The sequence below is a fragment of the Centruroides sculpturatus genome, unplaced genomic scaffold (genome assembly GCF_000671375.1).
Source record: "Centruroides sculpturatus isolate CEXI.00-Female unplaced genomic scaffold, Cexi_2.0 scaffold1359, whole genome shotgun sequence".
Lineage (NCBI taxonomy): Eukaryota > Metazoa > Arthropoda > Arachnida > Scorpiones > Buthidae > Centruroides > Centruroides sculpturatus.
Window position 1 is genome coordinate 39,608 of NW_019385471.1, and position 17,912 is coordinate 57,519.

Here is a 17,912-nt window from a genome sequence, read left to right on the forward strand (position 1 = left end):
GCTTCGTTATCTTTAATATAGTATTAATATTTTTTTATATATAATAGAGTTTATTTAATAAAAATAAATTGGAAATTTTATTATAATTTAATTTTTAAAAAATGCAGTGAAATAAACTTATTTTTAGAATAAATTTTATAAAATTTTTATTCAAATATTAGTAAAATGATTTTTTAAAAAAAAAACAAAGTAACATTGGAACTGAATACTTTCGAAACATGCAACTTTTTAAAGTTTTTAACTACTGTTTTTCTATCAAAAATATTTTTACATTTAAATTTAAATTATGTTTAGTTTTTAATGATAAATGACAAATATGTAGATAAACAAAATAAAATATTCATGTTTCATTAATATTTCAAACTACATAAAAATGTAGTTAAGAATATATTTTTAAAAATGCGCATTTATCGAATAACCGGAAAAACGATAAAAAAATTGAGTATTAACAAATTTTCCGATGATTTTTGAAATTGAAAAAATTTAAACAGCCAATTATAATATCGATTTCAAAACACGTGGCACGCTTACAATTATCCATTTCATTATTGAGCTTCGCTTCAATAAATAAATCGGTTACGCGATCAACAACCGTAAAAATTGTTAATTACCAAAAAACCGGTAAGTTTACAGGGGAAAAAAAATTAAATTAAAAAAAGAAAAAATTCGTTTTAAAACTTCATCTTTTCTCATTACGATACGTCGATAAAGATTAGTCATTTTTCTAATGATGTTACTAGTTGATGTAAAAATTAAATTCTGTCATCGATTGATGTCTCGCACCCGTATCACACAGATGTGGGCATTCGCTACTCATAATCACGTGACTCCACCCTTTTTTCTATTAATGATATGTTGGAAACGAAAGCACTATACATTTTTCTTGTCAATACAACAGAATTTTAATAAAGGATAGCATTTTATTATTTATGTATGTGATGAATATAGCTAATCGCAATATATGAGTGTAAAAAAAGAAAAAGATTTTTTTCCATTTTTTTAAGTATCATCTGGGACAAATAGTTCGTAAATTAGAGATATTCATCATATATAAAACATTTTGGCTACCTTATCTTTTAACATTCTACATGTTATGGAATGTAGATTAAAAATTCTATTATAGTCAGATTGACTAATATCTTCAACGGTCCATTTGTTCACAAATGTTTTCTAGACAGTAATATTCATGAATATAAGTACTGTTCATAAATATTCATTCGAATTTGTCTCGGTTACGTGAGTTGAACTTCCTACAACACGTCCAAACAAAGTGATGAATGGATAGATGCGAAAACTATTAACTGTAATAAATTTTTCCAAGGATCTCTTTTAAAAAATTTATAGAAAGATATTAATCCCTAACCGAAAACGATAAGAAACTTTGTATTTTCCCTAATATATAGAAGCATGTTAGGTCTACTGAGAAATCTATCTATAGCCTAATGGACGACAAGGTGTCTGTATGTCTTTTCACACGAAACAATTTAATATAGCTTGAAAAACAATATTTTCTTTCTTACAGTAAAATACATAGAAATATAAACATATTAAATTAAAAATTCTATAAAATATTTAATAAGTAGCTTCTGTAGATTTTTCGGTTTAAGTAATTATATATACAAAAAGTGCTAAGAGAATAAATTAAATTTTTAAAGTTTAATAAATTAAATAAGATCATACATGCTTGTAGGATATACTGAATATCCTTAGGCAGAATAATTCCTTTTCACTTCTATTAATTAACGTTAATTTATGAAACCTGTAGACAAGTAGAGAATATGTAATCTGTTCAGTTGAATAAATCATTATAATAATAATTATTATTAATTTTATATACAGCATGAAAAGCAGAATTACGACAAGTAGAAATTAATTCTTAAATGTTAGATCTATAATTATAATGAGAAATNTATCAACAATTTCTAGAAGTTTTTTCTAGTCGGAGCTGAAGATGAAAGCAAAATTTTTAATGAACTCTCGAAAGAATGAAATTTAAAAAAAAGAAAAAATATTTCTTTGTTAGTTGAATAAGATTCCGTTTTTTTCGTTAAAGAACAAGTTTATTTTTTTATATATTAATACATTTGGTCTCATTTAAAAAGTTTTCAATTTATAAATAATAAAGCCAAAAAATTGTAATATTTTTGAAAATATTTCAATGTAAACTCTGTTGATACATCATTAAAATTTTGCAGATATTACGTTCGATAATAATTATGCTAGTTAGAAAGTAACTTTTAACAAATAGAAAAACTTAGACATTAGATTTTCTTGATGGTGAGAGAGAGAGAGAGAGTGAAAGAGTGAATATGAGTTTCATACTGATATCCTTACGTCAGTACCTCTGCGTGATCGAATGTGCGTGCTACACACCATTAAGTGACCGAGTTCGCAGTCCAGGACACGCCTCTGCATAGCCTGTACACAATACATCACTGGTTTATTCTTTGCACTTCCCAGGAAATGTACTGCCTTAAAACAGATGGAAGTTCTTGTCTCTACACACACGCAGTTAATAATTGTAACAGTATAAATTTTTTTCTTTAATGTTAATTGTTGTAATGTTTCTTTCTCTCTCTTTCTCTTTTCGTTAGTCTTTTTCATTTATGTTTTTCATAAAATGAATGATGATTTTATGTTATTTTTTGTTTTACTGTACGAAAAATTAAACTTAACGATGTAATGTATTTAGTTGCTTATAAACGATAAAACATTCCATTAAGAGTAATTGAGGAAAGTAAATTATTTTAATAGTCTAAACTAATTGTTTTCAGTTTGAATTTTTTAACTTTTTATGCTTATTTTTTATATTAAAAAATGTATTTTTTTTTTCTATATTGAGAAATACAGTATCCATTTTATATATATAAATTGCATTTATTTGAGTAGAGTAGAAAATTGTTAAAATATTTATCCGATAAAAGAAACATTTCTGGTACACTTACATGTAAACCTCGTAACGTAGCACAGACTGTTCTTTTCCAATCTATCAGGATAAGAAGCAGCGAGGAGGAAGTCCATACAGAGAAGAATAAATCTCACTAACCTCTAATTAGTCGATGGTAGGTCTGGGAATGTGCAGTGGGGGATCGGGAACTGGAGCTTAGGGACTATGTTTCCTTGGTAACGGAAAGATATATATCAGAGAATCACGTGATCACACTCCACTCTACTGCCTTCGGCGCAATTGTGAGCAAAAGAGAAAAATCATAAATCTTCATAGCGTTTCATACCTGTCGGGTCCTTCCCCTCTTAGTACTGTTCTAGTAGTTAGTTGCTATTACACGCCTGCTATTAGCTGCCAATCAATCTAGACTTAAATAGAACATATAAAGCACATCGTTTAGCTCTTAAGAGTGCAATATAAACTCGATACAGTTTCTGTGGCTACCAGCTCTCTAGATTAGCTTCCGGATAATGTTATTAACTTGTCTCCTCCTCTTTTATTTAATTGAAATGTTGTTGTGTGTCTTTCGAATTTTCTAAGCTTTTATAACTGTGAAAGCATTCGTATCCCTCGTTACTTCACTGTTTACATTTTCCAGTTTTCACATTCATCGAAGATTCTTGTTTCTTCTCGCATTACTAGGGAATAAAAGTGATGCGAATGTAGATTGTGTGTGTGTGTGTATCGACTTTATATATTCTCTCTTGGTAGCCGCATTCCTAAATTTAATTACGTCTTTTATAATAAGCACATCTTGAATGTTTTATAACATTATTTGCATTTTCCGTATCTCTTTCCGGTTGAATGTTATATTATATATAAATATATATATACTTTTTTTCTAGAGTGGAATACATTAATTTTTAAAAGGTCTGTCATTGATAGACTGTTTGTGACGTGCGTGTGAGCTTTCCGTTGCTTTTACTAATCTGGTCAGTTTTCCATTTGTCAAACTTTCACTCAACTACGATACTTGATAAATGGATCTAGAAAACTGAGTCATAGAGATTAATGGCTTAACGGCTGCATTGTTTAAGTATGTTTTTGCTTCTTTTCTATCTCTCAGGCCGACGAATGACGGAAGGTTTTATCTTTGAAACTTTAACTTCAATTTTTCATCATATATTTGTTTAACCCTGAATAGAATTATTTAAATTTAATTTATTTTGTTCAAAAAAAATTAATTAACCAAAAGAAGTCTTTTATCAATTCTCTGAATGTTTCGAGGCTTTTTTTTCCTTGTATTTAATAATTTTAATTACTTTTAAAAGTGTATTTTCTTAGCTTTTTATATCTAATATATCGTTATTGTCTTTCTTGAAGAATATTTCTATATAATTACTATGATCGTGTTTAATTCGTTGAACGAAATTTCTTTTAAAGTACTCATCACGTTCAAAATTGATATCCATTCTGTTGGTTTAAATCTTGAATTGAAACACGTATTTTGGTGTTATCAACACACTTTTACCTATATATTGATTTATTCCATTACAAATGAATGATAAGATGGCCAATACATGACAACGATAAAGAAAGGATGAAAGATGTGAAGACAGATGCTTCGTTCACCTAAGTATCGACCTAAGTTATACATTATTATCCTCCTATTATTTACTTATATCGAGTATGGAGCTTCTCCGATGATAGTAGATGGGAAGAAATATCAAAAATTGCAATTAAAGGAAGAGAAACACTAAGAAAAATCTCATTATTTCTCCGAGAAATAAGCGAACTTACTCTTCCATTATTAAATTATCAAAAGAGAAATCTGAACAAGATCAATAAATTTTTCATGCATTTGAAGCGTAGCAATCAGTCAGATGAATGACTTTTTATCTTCTGTATCAAGTAGCAACAGAAAAATGTCTGTATAGATAAATAATACATCACCTTCATGCACAAGACGAGCTAGTAGTCATCGTAGTATGTCGTTGATTCACTGGAGAGTGAAATGAAAGCAATATTGATGCAGAAATGTGCTGAACATGTCGAATTCATTGCTACATAGTTTCACTGACATCCAATCTGAAGAATATAGAGGGTTCCTATGATAATGGATTCACTTCAGCATCTAAATTTACATCCTCTTACGGAGACCTAGAAATGTGACTTGATAGAAGAAGAAGATTTTTAGTCTCCCTTCTATGTTGAGTGCTGGGATCTTTCCCCTCCCCGTTCATGTGCATCTGGCCGTTTGTAAATTCAATATGAAACGAGGCATCTTGTATAACTAAATCACAAAGCAGGGGTAATGTTCAGAATAGGAGTTTCTCCTCTAAAGTTGCATTCTGACTTTAATGGTGTTCTACTCGTTTCGATATGCTAAGGAGGATATTCCTCGGAGGCTACTTTTGAACTTTCTATATTTAAGAATTTAAACAGTTCATTTATAAGATAACCATGTTAATTACGAGTTTTTTTTTTCTATTTCAAACATAAATTAAATCGAATCATTTGTGCAGATAAAGTAAACAGTATAAGATTTAATATTAATTTGTTATTATAATCAGTTTTGTAATGAATAAATTTATTCGGAAATTTTATCAACAAAAGCCACTCGAGTTATAATTTAATGATTGAATATAATTAGTAGACAAGTTTGAGAATATTTTTCTACTTTTTGGCAAAGCGAAAATAAAACAGTTGGAAGTAGAAAATACTCTTCTTTCATTTGACTTTCGTTATTCCTTAACAAAATTTCCCACAAAAGGGGACAGATGGTGTTTTCCAAAACCTAACCGACCGTTACACATCCAACACTCTTCCTCCCCTACTTGTTCTTTTATAAGTGAAACATCTGATTAATGCCTTGGACAGTCTACAAAACTGTAAAAGCTGACAACAACAAATCAATCACTAACATTTTAATCTTCGAGAGAAGAGAGTCATTTAGTAAATTGTGAATTAACAGATAATGACAGTATTAGACAACGCTTCTAGCATTTCTAAAGCACTTTACAGAAGATAAAATGATTACTTTTCAACTCGTACTCAAGTAAAAGATGCATTTTCCTCTTTTCGCATCATTTAACGAATAGAAATGAAAATTTTCCAACAAAAACTAGAGGAGAAAAAAATAATAATTTAGAAAGAGACGTTCTTCGATCAATAAATTAAATGATATATAATATATATCTACATTAAAAAAATTGTACAGCAGCAGTAAAAAAAAAAAAAGATGGAAGTTGTGTACTACCTCCCCTTCTTTTATACTGTATTTTTGTGAGGTAGAACTGCCACTCAAAACAACTTGGTTGTAACAATAATTGACAGCTTAGACATGGCTTCAGATTAGTTCCAATAAATGGCGTTTACCAAATACTTTTTGGAATTTTTGGAAAATGAAATTAGTTCCTGTTTCCAGGATTAGTTTTACAACTTTAGGTAATTGAGTCTCGACCATGTTATTGGGAATGACAGATGGCTTTGATGTATAATAAAGAACGTGATGTTTTCAAATGTCAGACTGGTGATTAGCGTAAGAATTAATTTTATAAACAAATTTTACAGGTCATTACTTTCCATGTTAATCTTTATTTTTATTAATAAAATGTCTGGAAGATAAAATATAAATTATTATAAAATTTTATTTTAGTAAATGCCACTTTAAAAAAAAAATTAAATCTACTATTTTGATAGAGTTTTATAACTATTTAATGATATTATTTTATGTTCTATCTCATTTTTAGGCTATAAAATATGTCTTTATAGAGTATTATCTTGTTTATTTTCTAAAGAAAAATTCTATTTTTGGATTTATTTAATGAGAAATAACTAGTTTTTTTTTAAGTTTTAGAATAGATTAATTTAATTTGATAAATTTAATAACATTTTAAAAACTTTTTAATGTAATTAGCAGAATGTTAATAATAGTTAAGTTACAAAGAATTTTTAATTTAGAATTTTTGTATCGGTTTGCTTTTCTGTATAAAGCATCAAATCTTCTGAAAAGATAATGAAGATGACAGAATTTTTACAGCTTTGATGACCTTTAACGTATCGTTAGAAGCATGAAAAAGACGAATTTTTTTAAATTAAGGAATAATAAAAAAAACATATTCTGGCAGAAGGTTAAAAAATAATCAATTGAAACAACACGAGAAAATTCAATTAACAACTGTGAAGAAGCATAGAACAGAGCCGCATAAATTTTCAATATTCAATGGTACAGAATATGAGATTCAATGGAATGGAATGTTTTAATTAAACTTTAAATGGATATTACTTTCAAACAGAATTGGAAGAAGAAAGAACCGGAGGGGAGGAAGATGTATTGAAAAAGCAATCCCCCTTATCACTGTTTTAAAACAAAGATCTGATTCAATTTAAAAGAATTCTTTAAAACATCTTCAATGGCTTGTATAAGATTCACATCTGAGGTTGAATCTAATAAATGAAAGAAAGGGAGGGAGGCAAATAAAAAATGATTTTGATTGAAAAAAAACAAGTGTTTGCTGTTACAGATTGTCGCTTGTATTTTCCGTTGAAAGAATCAAGAATAAAGAAAAGAAAAGTATAAAAAAAATACAATGTGATAGCAGAGTAAGCAAGTTTTTTTGATGCTTCGCGTTTTGAAATGTGAATGTCGTTTCCTTTAAATCGAAATTACATACGGGTTGTTGGATCTGTCAAATATTCAAAAAAGACATTACAGATGCCATTGAAACAATACTTTTGATGTATGCACTTTCTTATTGAGATGGCTGCTGCTACACTTCTAACACACTTAATGTTTTTTTTATTCTTACTAAATTGATTATTGTTTCAATTCATGTTTACTAGTCAAAGGATGTCTTTAAACTTTGTTAAAATTTATATATTTTAATGTAATTATTATATTATACTTCTCCTCGTTAGTTTTATACATTTACTAATTATTCTTTGTTCGCTACTTCTCTTAATTTTATTTATTTTAAACATTATCACAGAGTGGAATGGTTTTCCTTCAACGTTTCGTGGACTAAACTCTATTATCGTCCTTCCTTTGCTTCTTCCTTTCTATTCTAATTCTGTTTCTTTCTCCTTTTTTCGTTTCTGTGTGCCTGTGGGGACTCTCTTTTGCTTTCTTATCACTTTTTGATTTTATTCATTCTAAATATTCCTCATGGGTTGATTCGAAAAAGAATGATTTCCTCCGCATCATTTTCTTCATTTTCTTTACATCTCGGTTTCCTTTATTTTTGTTTATTTTGTTTATTCGCTTCTTAATTTTTATTGTTATTATGTTTTGATTAAAATTAAATAATTTCTCCATTTTTTACGTTCCAATGTTTACAGAAATGGAGCGGAAGACATAGAAAACAAGTTATTAGTAAAGCAATTGATCCAGTCGAAAAACAAATTCGTTTGGCTAATTCAATGGAAAATGAAAATTTATTTGATCTTTTCTTATGTTTATAGAGAATGTCTGTAACTGTCAATATTATCCCAATCGATACTTCACCCAACTCGTTAAACTATTCGTAAAGTCGATGCTGCCAGAGGCAGTAAAAACCTGGGAAAAAATCCCGTACAGCTGTAGTAATCACAGTTCTACACGTTAAAATCTGATTAACAATTCCCGAGATGCCTTCCCTACAGGAAAAAAACAAGTATAGAATACCGAGGAAATAAAATTTCAATATTCTGAGTGACCATTAATTTAGCACATACGCTCAGTGGAATTTGGCTTGATCGCATTTATCATTCGGAGTTCGTCTGAGACGGAGGGAAACAAAAGGCCTGTATTTCCCTTAGGAGTCTCTCTCCCTTCTTCACCCTGACGTTCTCACCCATTTTGCTGAGGTACAGGAGTCAAACAAAGGTAGACAAATCTCATCACCATGGCATTCTCTATTTGTCCTCTTCTCTGTGGACTTTAGCTGTGTGTCAACAATGCTAACAGACACCCGTGTGGCTACTCGGATTCTGCCATTTTGGCTCTACATAAAGCTCACGTTTGTACGACGCATTAAGAATTGTTCCTCTTGCCCTAATCAAATTAATTATTTATCCCTTTTTCGGCTTATGATGTCCATAAAATTGTTTTGCTTCTTTTAAAAATATGATTTATATTGATGGAAAGTTTAGAATTTTTCCTTCCTTTCTTTATTTTTCTCTATTGGGGCTTTGGCAGACTTTTTATTTTTTTTAGTAAATTTTCTCGCTTTTTTTTAATTCTTTTCGCTGTTCCTCCCGGTTCAAGTAGGGTTTCCTTTTTCAAATATTATTTTATCAAGCATTTTCCTTAAAATTTTTGCTGGCTTCTTATATAATTTTTTCCTCCTGTAAACATTTTTAATTCTTATTTCCAAACTTCTAATTTCTTTTTTATTTTTCTTATCGTTTCATATTCTTCATTTTCTGTTTTCTTCCTTTACTTTCTTTCCTTTTTTCTCCCTCTTTTTTTTTCTTTCGTCCACTTCTATCAGTTCCGTTCCTTCTATCTTCTTGATTTTGCTAATTTAATCGAAACTTCATTTCCTTCTTTTTTTCTCGCAAAAATAATAAAAAGAGAGAACCGAAAACGAATAATAACAACGTAAAAAAAACTTAACATTTATCTTAAAATACATTGAAAATGTAAGTTAAAAAAAAGGAACTTTATTATTAGCTTTTTCGGAGTAAAAAAAAAATCGAAATTATCTATGATAANCTCGCAAAAATAATAAAAAGAGAGAACCGAAAACGAATAATAACAACGTAAAAAAAACTTAACATTTATCTTAAAATACATTGAAAATGTAAGTTAAAAAAAAAGGAACTTTATTATTAGCTTTTTCGGAGTAAAAAAAAATCGAAATTATCTATAATAATAATAGATAGAAAATTATTATCAAAATATAATTTCTTTTCTGAAAATTATAATCTAGTAAAAAACCGACTCCATTATATATAAATTTATAGAAAAAAATTTCTTATTTTGTTAGAAAAACATCTGTCAAGTTGACGAGAAGATTATTATTATCGATGCGATGCTTTAACTTTTCCGTGTTTATTCTTTCCACTGTACATAAACCGCATTCTATCCTCTTGCCAATATTGTCAGTCTGCATCCGTATCTTTACCGCAAGGACAATGTGAAAACACAGATCTTCTTCTGATCGGTACATAGATTAGGTCCTTTTGTCATCGCCCTCCAGGTAAAAGGGGACTACAGACTTCAATCTATTGTATTTTTTGAAGTAATACTATATATTTATAACTTATTCATTACTATTTTCTGATAACTTCGTTTGCTTTTTTTAAAATATAATATAAATTTTAAAGCAGAAGTTTCTGTCAGCTTTTTTTTAATACTACTTTTTTTTAAGTTTTTTTTTTAACTTTAATTTAGAAATGGAATTATATATATAAAGAAATGTAATATTGTTTTGTATGCCTTTAATCTATTCTATTTGGTAATGCAATTGTGAGTTTTCTAATGTTAATCTTAGAATACAGCTGCTCTTCGCTTTAGAGGGATTTTATGCTAATTTTTCTTTTGAAGAATCTCCTAATACTTACCATTGTTTTCTTCTTATAAATTCTCTTTTATGTTGTTATAAAGGCTTTGGAAATGTTACGAGATTTCTAATAGTTACTTCGATTCTATGAAAGCATAATCATAATAATTGTATCAAGAGGATGTTAAGACATTAGTGTCTTTTTTTTCCCAACACTTCGATGTGAATACTTTTTTTTGTCTCTTTAGAAGTATTACCGTAAAAACTTAATTAATCAAGGTGAAAAAACAATTGTGTAAAAAGGTTTACTTCCTTTGGGAAATGCATTTTTTGTCATTTTCTAAGGAGCAAAATGGATTAGTGTGTTAGCTTGACTTCTCCTGACAATAAGGTTTGGATAATCAAGATAATGGTGATTTTAAACAATAAGATAATTTAAAGACTTTTACGGTTTTTCATTCATGTAAAGTTTTTTCTATCTTTCTCTTTTTTGTGTTAACCATTCACCAAATTGGCAATAACGTTGTTAATTAATAAAGTTATCTTGTTTAGTGATATCTAACTTGCTTACTTTTACTCTGCTTATATAAAAACCTTTCTTTCATTCATATAATATACTAAGTTATACTTAAAATATTATATATTTACCTTAAATACGACAATTTTTTTTTAAAAAAATAATTAAAATACTCGTAAGTGAATAAGGTGGGATCGTTTTCAATACATAAATTTTATTTATTTTTGTGTATTTACAGATGGTCTTGGTTGCCATTTTCCACCAAAGTGGGCTGGAATGTGGTTTCAGAAAGGAGTTCAACCTCCGATACGAATAGAAGGTGACGTTTTTACATTTAAAGGAAAATGTATTGATTCTGAAAACGACATGTTTCTTATAGAAGACAGGTAAACTCTATATTTATCATCACTTGATAACATTTATAAAAGAACCTTTAAATCTCTCTTGGATAAATTTCACTTTTAATCATTTATTTATTAAGAATGTACTTATTATTTATTTATTATAACAATAAATTACAATTTAAAATATTATAAATTAGGAAAAAAAATCTCTCCTTTTACATGCGAAAACTATTCCAGTTTCGATAAAATAAGTTGTTAGAGAAATTCGTTTCTAACATAAGACAAACAGGATTTAAGAGAAAAATGTACTGAATCAGCTCAACTACTTTCTGTTCGGAGAACAAAATCCTCTTAATCCATGGATACTGGCAAGGCCTTATCCTAATCCTCTTGGCACCGACAGAAAAGCCTCCTGGTGTTTTACAGCCAATCTGACGTCATCATCTTCTATAATAGGAGAATCACAAATGCTTAACGATTAATTAATTTTTAGGAGTTTCTCTAAAGCTTACTTTCCCTTAAATTTCTTCCCTTCACTTCAATAATCAGATTTGATTAGTTTTTCTATAAGAAATTATTTATGTTGTTAATAATGTTGTAATGTTGTAGTGTTGTATCTCATGTATCCAGATCGTATGAGAGTTTTCCTGTTACTTTTATACATATAAATAATTATTATAACTTTCCAATGTAAAAATATATATATATATAATTAAATTTCTTTGACTTCTGCTTATATCTAGTAAATATAAAGGCTTATTTTCTTAAAATTACAATTTTTATTAAGCTTAAAAGTAAATAAATAAATACTAGAATTTCTGAGTTTAATTTAAAAAAAATTAAATTATTCAATATTCTGATATTTTACTTTTAAAAAACAGTGTTTAAAACTAATACTTTAATTAGAACATAAGTAAATAAATAAATATTTATTTATTTTTTCAATGTTTGATCATTAACATAAGAAAAACATTAAATAAAATTAAATATATAAGTTATCTCATAAATTTTCAACATGAAATAAAAGTTAAACGTTGTTTTTATCCGTTTACTAAACAAGAAAGATAACATGTATTTTAACAGGATAACATGTTTTGATGAGCAGAAATGAAATCAGTGGTTCTTCTTTCTCTTCTCCTCTTTTTTAAAAAAAAAGAAGAAGAAAAGAAAACGAGAAATAGAAATGCCGGGTTTTCTTTTAAAAAAACAAGAAAAATTTTTTATTTTTCTCGTACTTGTTCTTTTTTCTTTTGTTGTAGAAGATAGTGTAAAAGGTACCCTTTGATCTCTCTCTACGTTCTCTTGACGAGCTTGATGCATATTCTTCTTTCTACTAAAACGGAAATTAAAATACACCTTGGCACAAAAGGATTTCATTGATGAACTTGTATAAGTAGACAGCTCTAGGGAATATATATATATATAAATGATTTACTTTCGGATTGTTGTAATGATAAGAAAGAACAACTACCGCTAAATTTACTTTATATAAATGTCTTATCCTTATTTTCTGTCAAATTCAATTCAAAAGTTTTGTGTAGGCCTATATATGTGTTTGTCATACGTATGTTAGTGTTTGTGTGCGTGCGTATGTATGTATTTTATAAATTTTAATTTAATTTTATATAATAATGCGTATATATGATCCATACATACACTATATATGTCTATCTGTCTGTGTGTACATATATGTTAATTAAAAGCCACTGTGCCTCTAGTTGTATTTTTTTTTACAACAGGCATACAATAACTTTGTTCGTCTTGTAAATGAATAAAATCATTTGACTTTTCTTCTATAAAATTAAATCTGAATTAAAAATCTTATATTATTATAATTTATAAAACTTAAATTGAATTATTAAAAATATTGTTTAAAAAATTCCAACTTAGTCTTTTCCCTTATTAATAATTTATTATTTGCATATATAATATCGCATAAAAGTCACATTGATGTATGTCTATGTGATCAGAAAAAAAGAATATTTACAATTTATGATATTTTCATAAACTTAATAATGCATAAGTGTTATGTTATTGAATAAGTTATAAACAATTTTGTCCAAATTATAACGTACTGTATTGTACAGTACATTATATGTATTCTACAATCTCTAAAGAGTTATAACATTTTTTAAATTCTCATAATGGAAAGGGTGTGGTGACTGATAAGCTACAAATTACTTTAATATACACAAAAAACAGATTTTTTTTGTTAAGTTACTACCGTTATATACAATTTTAAAAAATAGTTTATCTTTAAATAAAATATTTTAAAAAATATTACTCACATTTATAGCATTTAATTGAGAGAAATTCTCTAAAATATTTATTGTAAAAATTAAAAAATAATAATAATTAAATTAATTTCTTAATAATGTTTTATATCGTTTAGCACTGTAGCGTAACATTTCTTGCCATACGTTACGCTATCATTTGTTAGTGTTGCAGCCACATAAAGTTAAACAGACCTCACGCTATGAGGCTATAGCCCAGGGACTCAAACTTTTAAATTTATTATTATTATTCGATGGAGGGGAAGGACCTTTTATACGTTATAGCTTAAAGGTTACAAGTCTAAATCCGATCTGGCTACAACATAATATTAAACATTTGTTTCTTATAATGAAACTTATGTCCCTGTAATAACTGAATGATTGATTTTGTTAATAAAGAAAATCGAAGCGTGTTATCGAAGGAGCAAACATATTTTTTTTTCTATTTGGATTTTATTTTCTTTCTCTCATTTTCCCATTTTTTAAAGGTATTTATTTTTTATTAAAGAATAAATTCGATTATTAGATGAAACCGTCAAGTGAAACCGTCAAGCTTCAAATGAATTAAATTCACTCAATGCTTTATGAGAGTCGAAAGCATAAAAGATTGGTCAACACGAAAATAACGTTTTTCATTAACTCAAAATCAGCTAATCGACTTTTTAAGGACTATTAAATAAAATGTTTATTTGTTTTTTGTACGCAAACTATTCGTTGTATACATCTATATACATATATCTGATATCCTTCTATAGCAGGGGTTCTTAACCTTTTTTTTTCCGTGGATCCCTATTTTAATCAGGTGAAGATCGTAAACCCTTTCTCGGAATAATGTTTTTAAATGTATAAAATACAATTACAAAATAAACCATATAGAAATACATTTATTAAAATAAGAAAAAAACGTGTGATATAGTAATATATATACGCTTCTTTCTTAACACAGTAATTAAAAATTGCACAAAAAAACCATAAAATTAAGATAATAAGTTGATTTTTACACTTCCAAGCACACGACTTCTGAAAATTTTCTACGTATCCCTTGATTGTAGAGGGATCCATTTGGCTCTTGAACACAAAGAGTCCCTAAAATTTAATCTTTTATATAAAAAAATATGATATGAAAAATATATAAATTAAATTTCCTGTTGATAATCAATAAAATTTTTGCTTTTATTGATTTTATTCATATATTTTTATGGCTTTCGGAGAGGAGTGAAGACCCATATTTGTGAGTTGTTCGGTTCACTTCATCTCTCTCAGGTTCTAGTTAAGAACCTTTATCATCTAGCCATTTTTTCGAAATAATTTGGATTATTTGAAGTGCCTGATGATTACTGTTTCTATTTCTTTCTGATAACCGAGCACTTAATTGAGCAATTTGATTTAATTTTTAGTACTAAATTATTAATTAAATAAAATTATTTTATTATTTTTATAGACAAAACTTGAAGATATACAAATATATAATGAGTACATGTAGGTTATTTAAAATTTAGTAATAAAATGGTTATTTTGAAGAGTAAAAAAATTAATTTTTATATATGTCATGTTATTTATTCTCTTATATAGACCTATATAATTTATTTAAAGAAATAAATAGAACTTTTAAAATATATATTATACCAATTTATATTAAATAAAATGATTTTAATTAACTGCTAAAACATTTTAAGTTATTAAAATTATTTTTTAAAAATTAATTAAACTTTAAAAAATTGACCGAATAAATCATAATTTTAATATCAAAATGTATAAAAATTAGCGATTTACTAGAGTTAATATCGCTAATAAAAGTGTAGCCCGAGTGACAACAAAAACAATTAGGAGAATGTCAAATATAAATGATCATAGTGCAACGAAAAATGCATTTATCTTGTAATTTTTATTCATTCGGCATTCTTTCCTCATTAAATTATTATACTCACTTTAATAACACCTAATAAAAATATTTTATTAGATAAAAACATGTTACAATATGTTTCAATAAAATAAAGAATTAAAAAAGAAAATAATAATGTTTTTTCATGCAAAAGAGAATCTTAATTATTTATTTTAGACGTTCGAAAATTTTAATAATTTTTACTGAAATTTTTTATTATTTTCTTACCAAGATTTAATTAGATGCGGTAACATTCAATAGACTCATTAGCTTCTAGCTATTCATTAAGTATTTTGGAAAGAATTCATATAAAGAATAAGAAAAACTGAACAAATTATTGTAATCAGATTTTTCCTTCTCTTGTAACATTTTTCTTTCTTTTTATTTTTCGTTTCCATTAAAGAAATAAATGTAATAAATAGAATTTGACGTTTTCAAATATATTTATATATATAAATGAATTTTGAATATTTTAAAGAATTTGTTAAATGAGAGGAGAGAAATTTTAGTTATTAAATTTGACCAAGCGTAATGATAGATTAGCTAACTGGAAACATAATGGTCGAGTATAAGAGGCTGAACTAAACTGCTTGGGTGGAGATAAGACGGCTTAATTCAGCTTTACACAACAACAGAATTACACGAGTGTAAATAAAGTGCAGTCGTTTTCATACCTATCAGCTAAAGGTGTCTTTCTGAAGAATTAAGGAGAAGCGAGAGAATGAAAAAGGAAAAAAATTGATGCTACCACTTGAGCAATCTTGACGTTCCAATTCCATTTTGTGCAGAGTGAGTCGACACACCTAATCGCACTTTTCTTATCCTCTATCGACTTAACTATCCAATGTTTAGATGTTTCGCTCATCTCATTACTAAACGTATAAGGCTCAAGTAAGTGGATGTCGATAATTTCTACTCCCTAATCCCTTCTGCTTTACGAATAAAATTCTTTTTATTAATCATTATTATCGTTAATTATTATTTCTATTTAATATTTAATATACTTATAAAGAAGAAAGTGTCATCGAAGCTTATTAAGAAGAGCTCATTTGTAGAAAATTTCAAAGTAATCCAATTTTAAAGCAATTTTACTTTGATTTTAATATTTAAATTTGACATCGAGAACTCAAATTATCATCAAGTAAATAAAATCTTTAAGTAAATTAAAACTTATTCTTCTTACAAACTTTTCTAGAGAAATATTAATGATTTTATTATTGCTATTTGTTTAATGGATTATAAAATTTAATTTTTATAATTATAGCAATGCACTTAAACAATTTTAACTTTCATAAAGGATTATATATATTGCAATTGTCTAGTTTATGTCATTGTCCCATAGAACAATCCCATAATACAGTTATCGGCTTAAGAGCATTATTGGCGATAACAGTAGTCGTAGTTGCAGCAATTTCACGCTACATCACGGTGTTGATTATGGCTGTAGGTAGATAAGGCACTTGTATAATATTTTAACTAAAAAATTTATTCTATATCCTCCAATCATTGTTTTTTTTTCCATCCTCCTGTCTTTCTTCCGTTGCTGTTTACTGATTCAATAGCCACTTTAACATGGTTATCTTACATTCAGCTGTCCTAACGATTGTTCCATTTTCCGAGGATAGATTGGTACTTCGTAGAATCCACATGCCATACTGTGTAAATATTTGATTCTGTTTCCCAAAGATGTCTAGATTTTCTTGGGTTCTTTTCTGAAATAGTAGAATGCTGCAGGTAGTCTACTATCTTTCTTCTTATAACGACTTTTTCGTTTATTTTCTTCACGACAAATAAACTACCGAAAATATCCTGGTTGACTTTTCTTAGTGTACAAATGGGTGCTTTTTTTATGTACATACAACAAAACTATCGAAAATTTTATGGATGAACTTTTCTAGGTGAAACTCTGAAGATTCGTTTCCAGTTATAAATGCTTTTTTTTACTGTAATGTCTGTTATTTTTTCTGATAAAATAACTGAGTTAGATTAATATATATTATCTATTTTTTCCTTATTTAAAAAAATCAATAACAATTTACCCAATTCTAACGGGAAAATTACAAAAATAATTCGGTTATTAATGGTAAAAATCGAGCTAAAAATAACTTTTCAGTACTTAAATTAACGCTTAATTGATTGACTGATTAGTTACGATTATATAAAAATGTATTATAAGCAAATATAATAAATTGGAAGATAAAATATATAATGGAAGGTATACGGTGATGTGGAGTACGTTCTAGAAATAATTCCATTTATTATATCACGTGGACGTATCTCGAAAACAACTTTACAACACTCAAACTCCATAATAAATAATTCAGACGGATTATTGGATCATATTCTGTATTTTAATAACATTTGGATAAATGAATAATTTGAAATAAGTTAAGCATTCATGCTGACGTATCGATGACAAGATATATGAAATTAGTCTGCATGTTATCGGAATAACGTAGTTATTGGATGAAAAGAATCGAATCATACGATTGAATTAACTTACTCTGATGAATCAGTACAGA

At 27.5% G+C, this 17,912-nt stretch overlaps 1 protein-coding gene across 2 annotated transcripts in view; it reads left to right on the plus strand.

The window, feature by feature from the left end:
• LOC111639296 overlaps positions 1-17,912 on the plus strand; it is a 134,692-nt gene that overhangs the window by 14,233 nt on the left and 102,547 nt on the right. Inside the window, exons 1-2 of one of the 2 annotated variants that reach the window (XM_023385144.1) lie at positions 2,330-2,521; positions 11,130-11,277. In XM_023385144.1, coding sequence (XP_023240912.1) covers positions 2,464-2,521; positions 11,130-11,277 — 206 coding nt within the window. In that variant the 5' untranslated portion in view covers positions 2,330-2,463. Of the gene's footprint in view, positions 1-2,329; positions 2,522-11,129; positions 11,278-17,912 lie in introns of those variants that run through there. The other variant, XM_023385143.1, reaches the window with a different exon arrangement.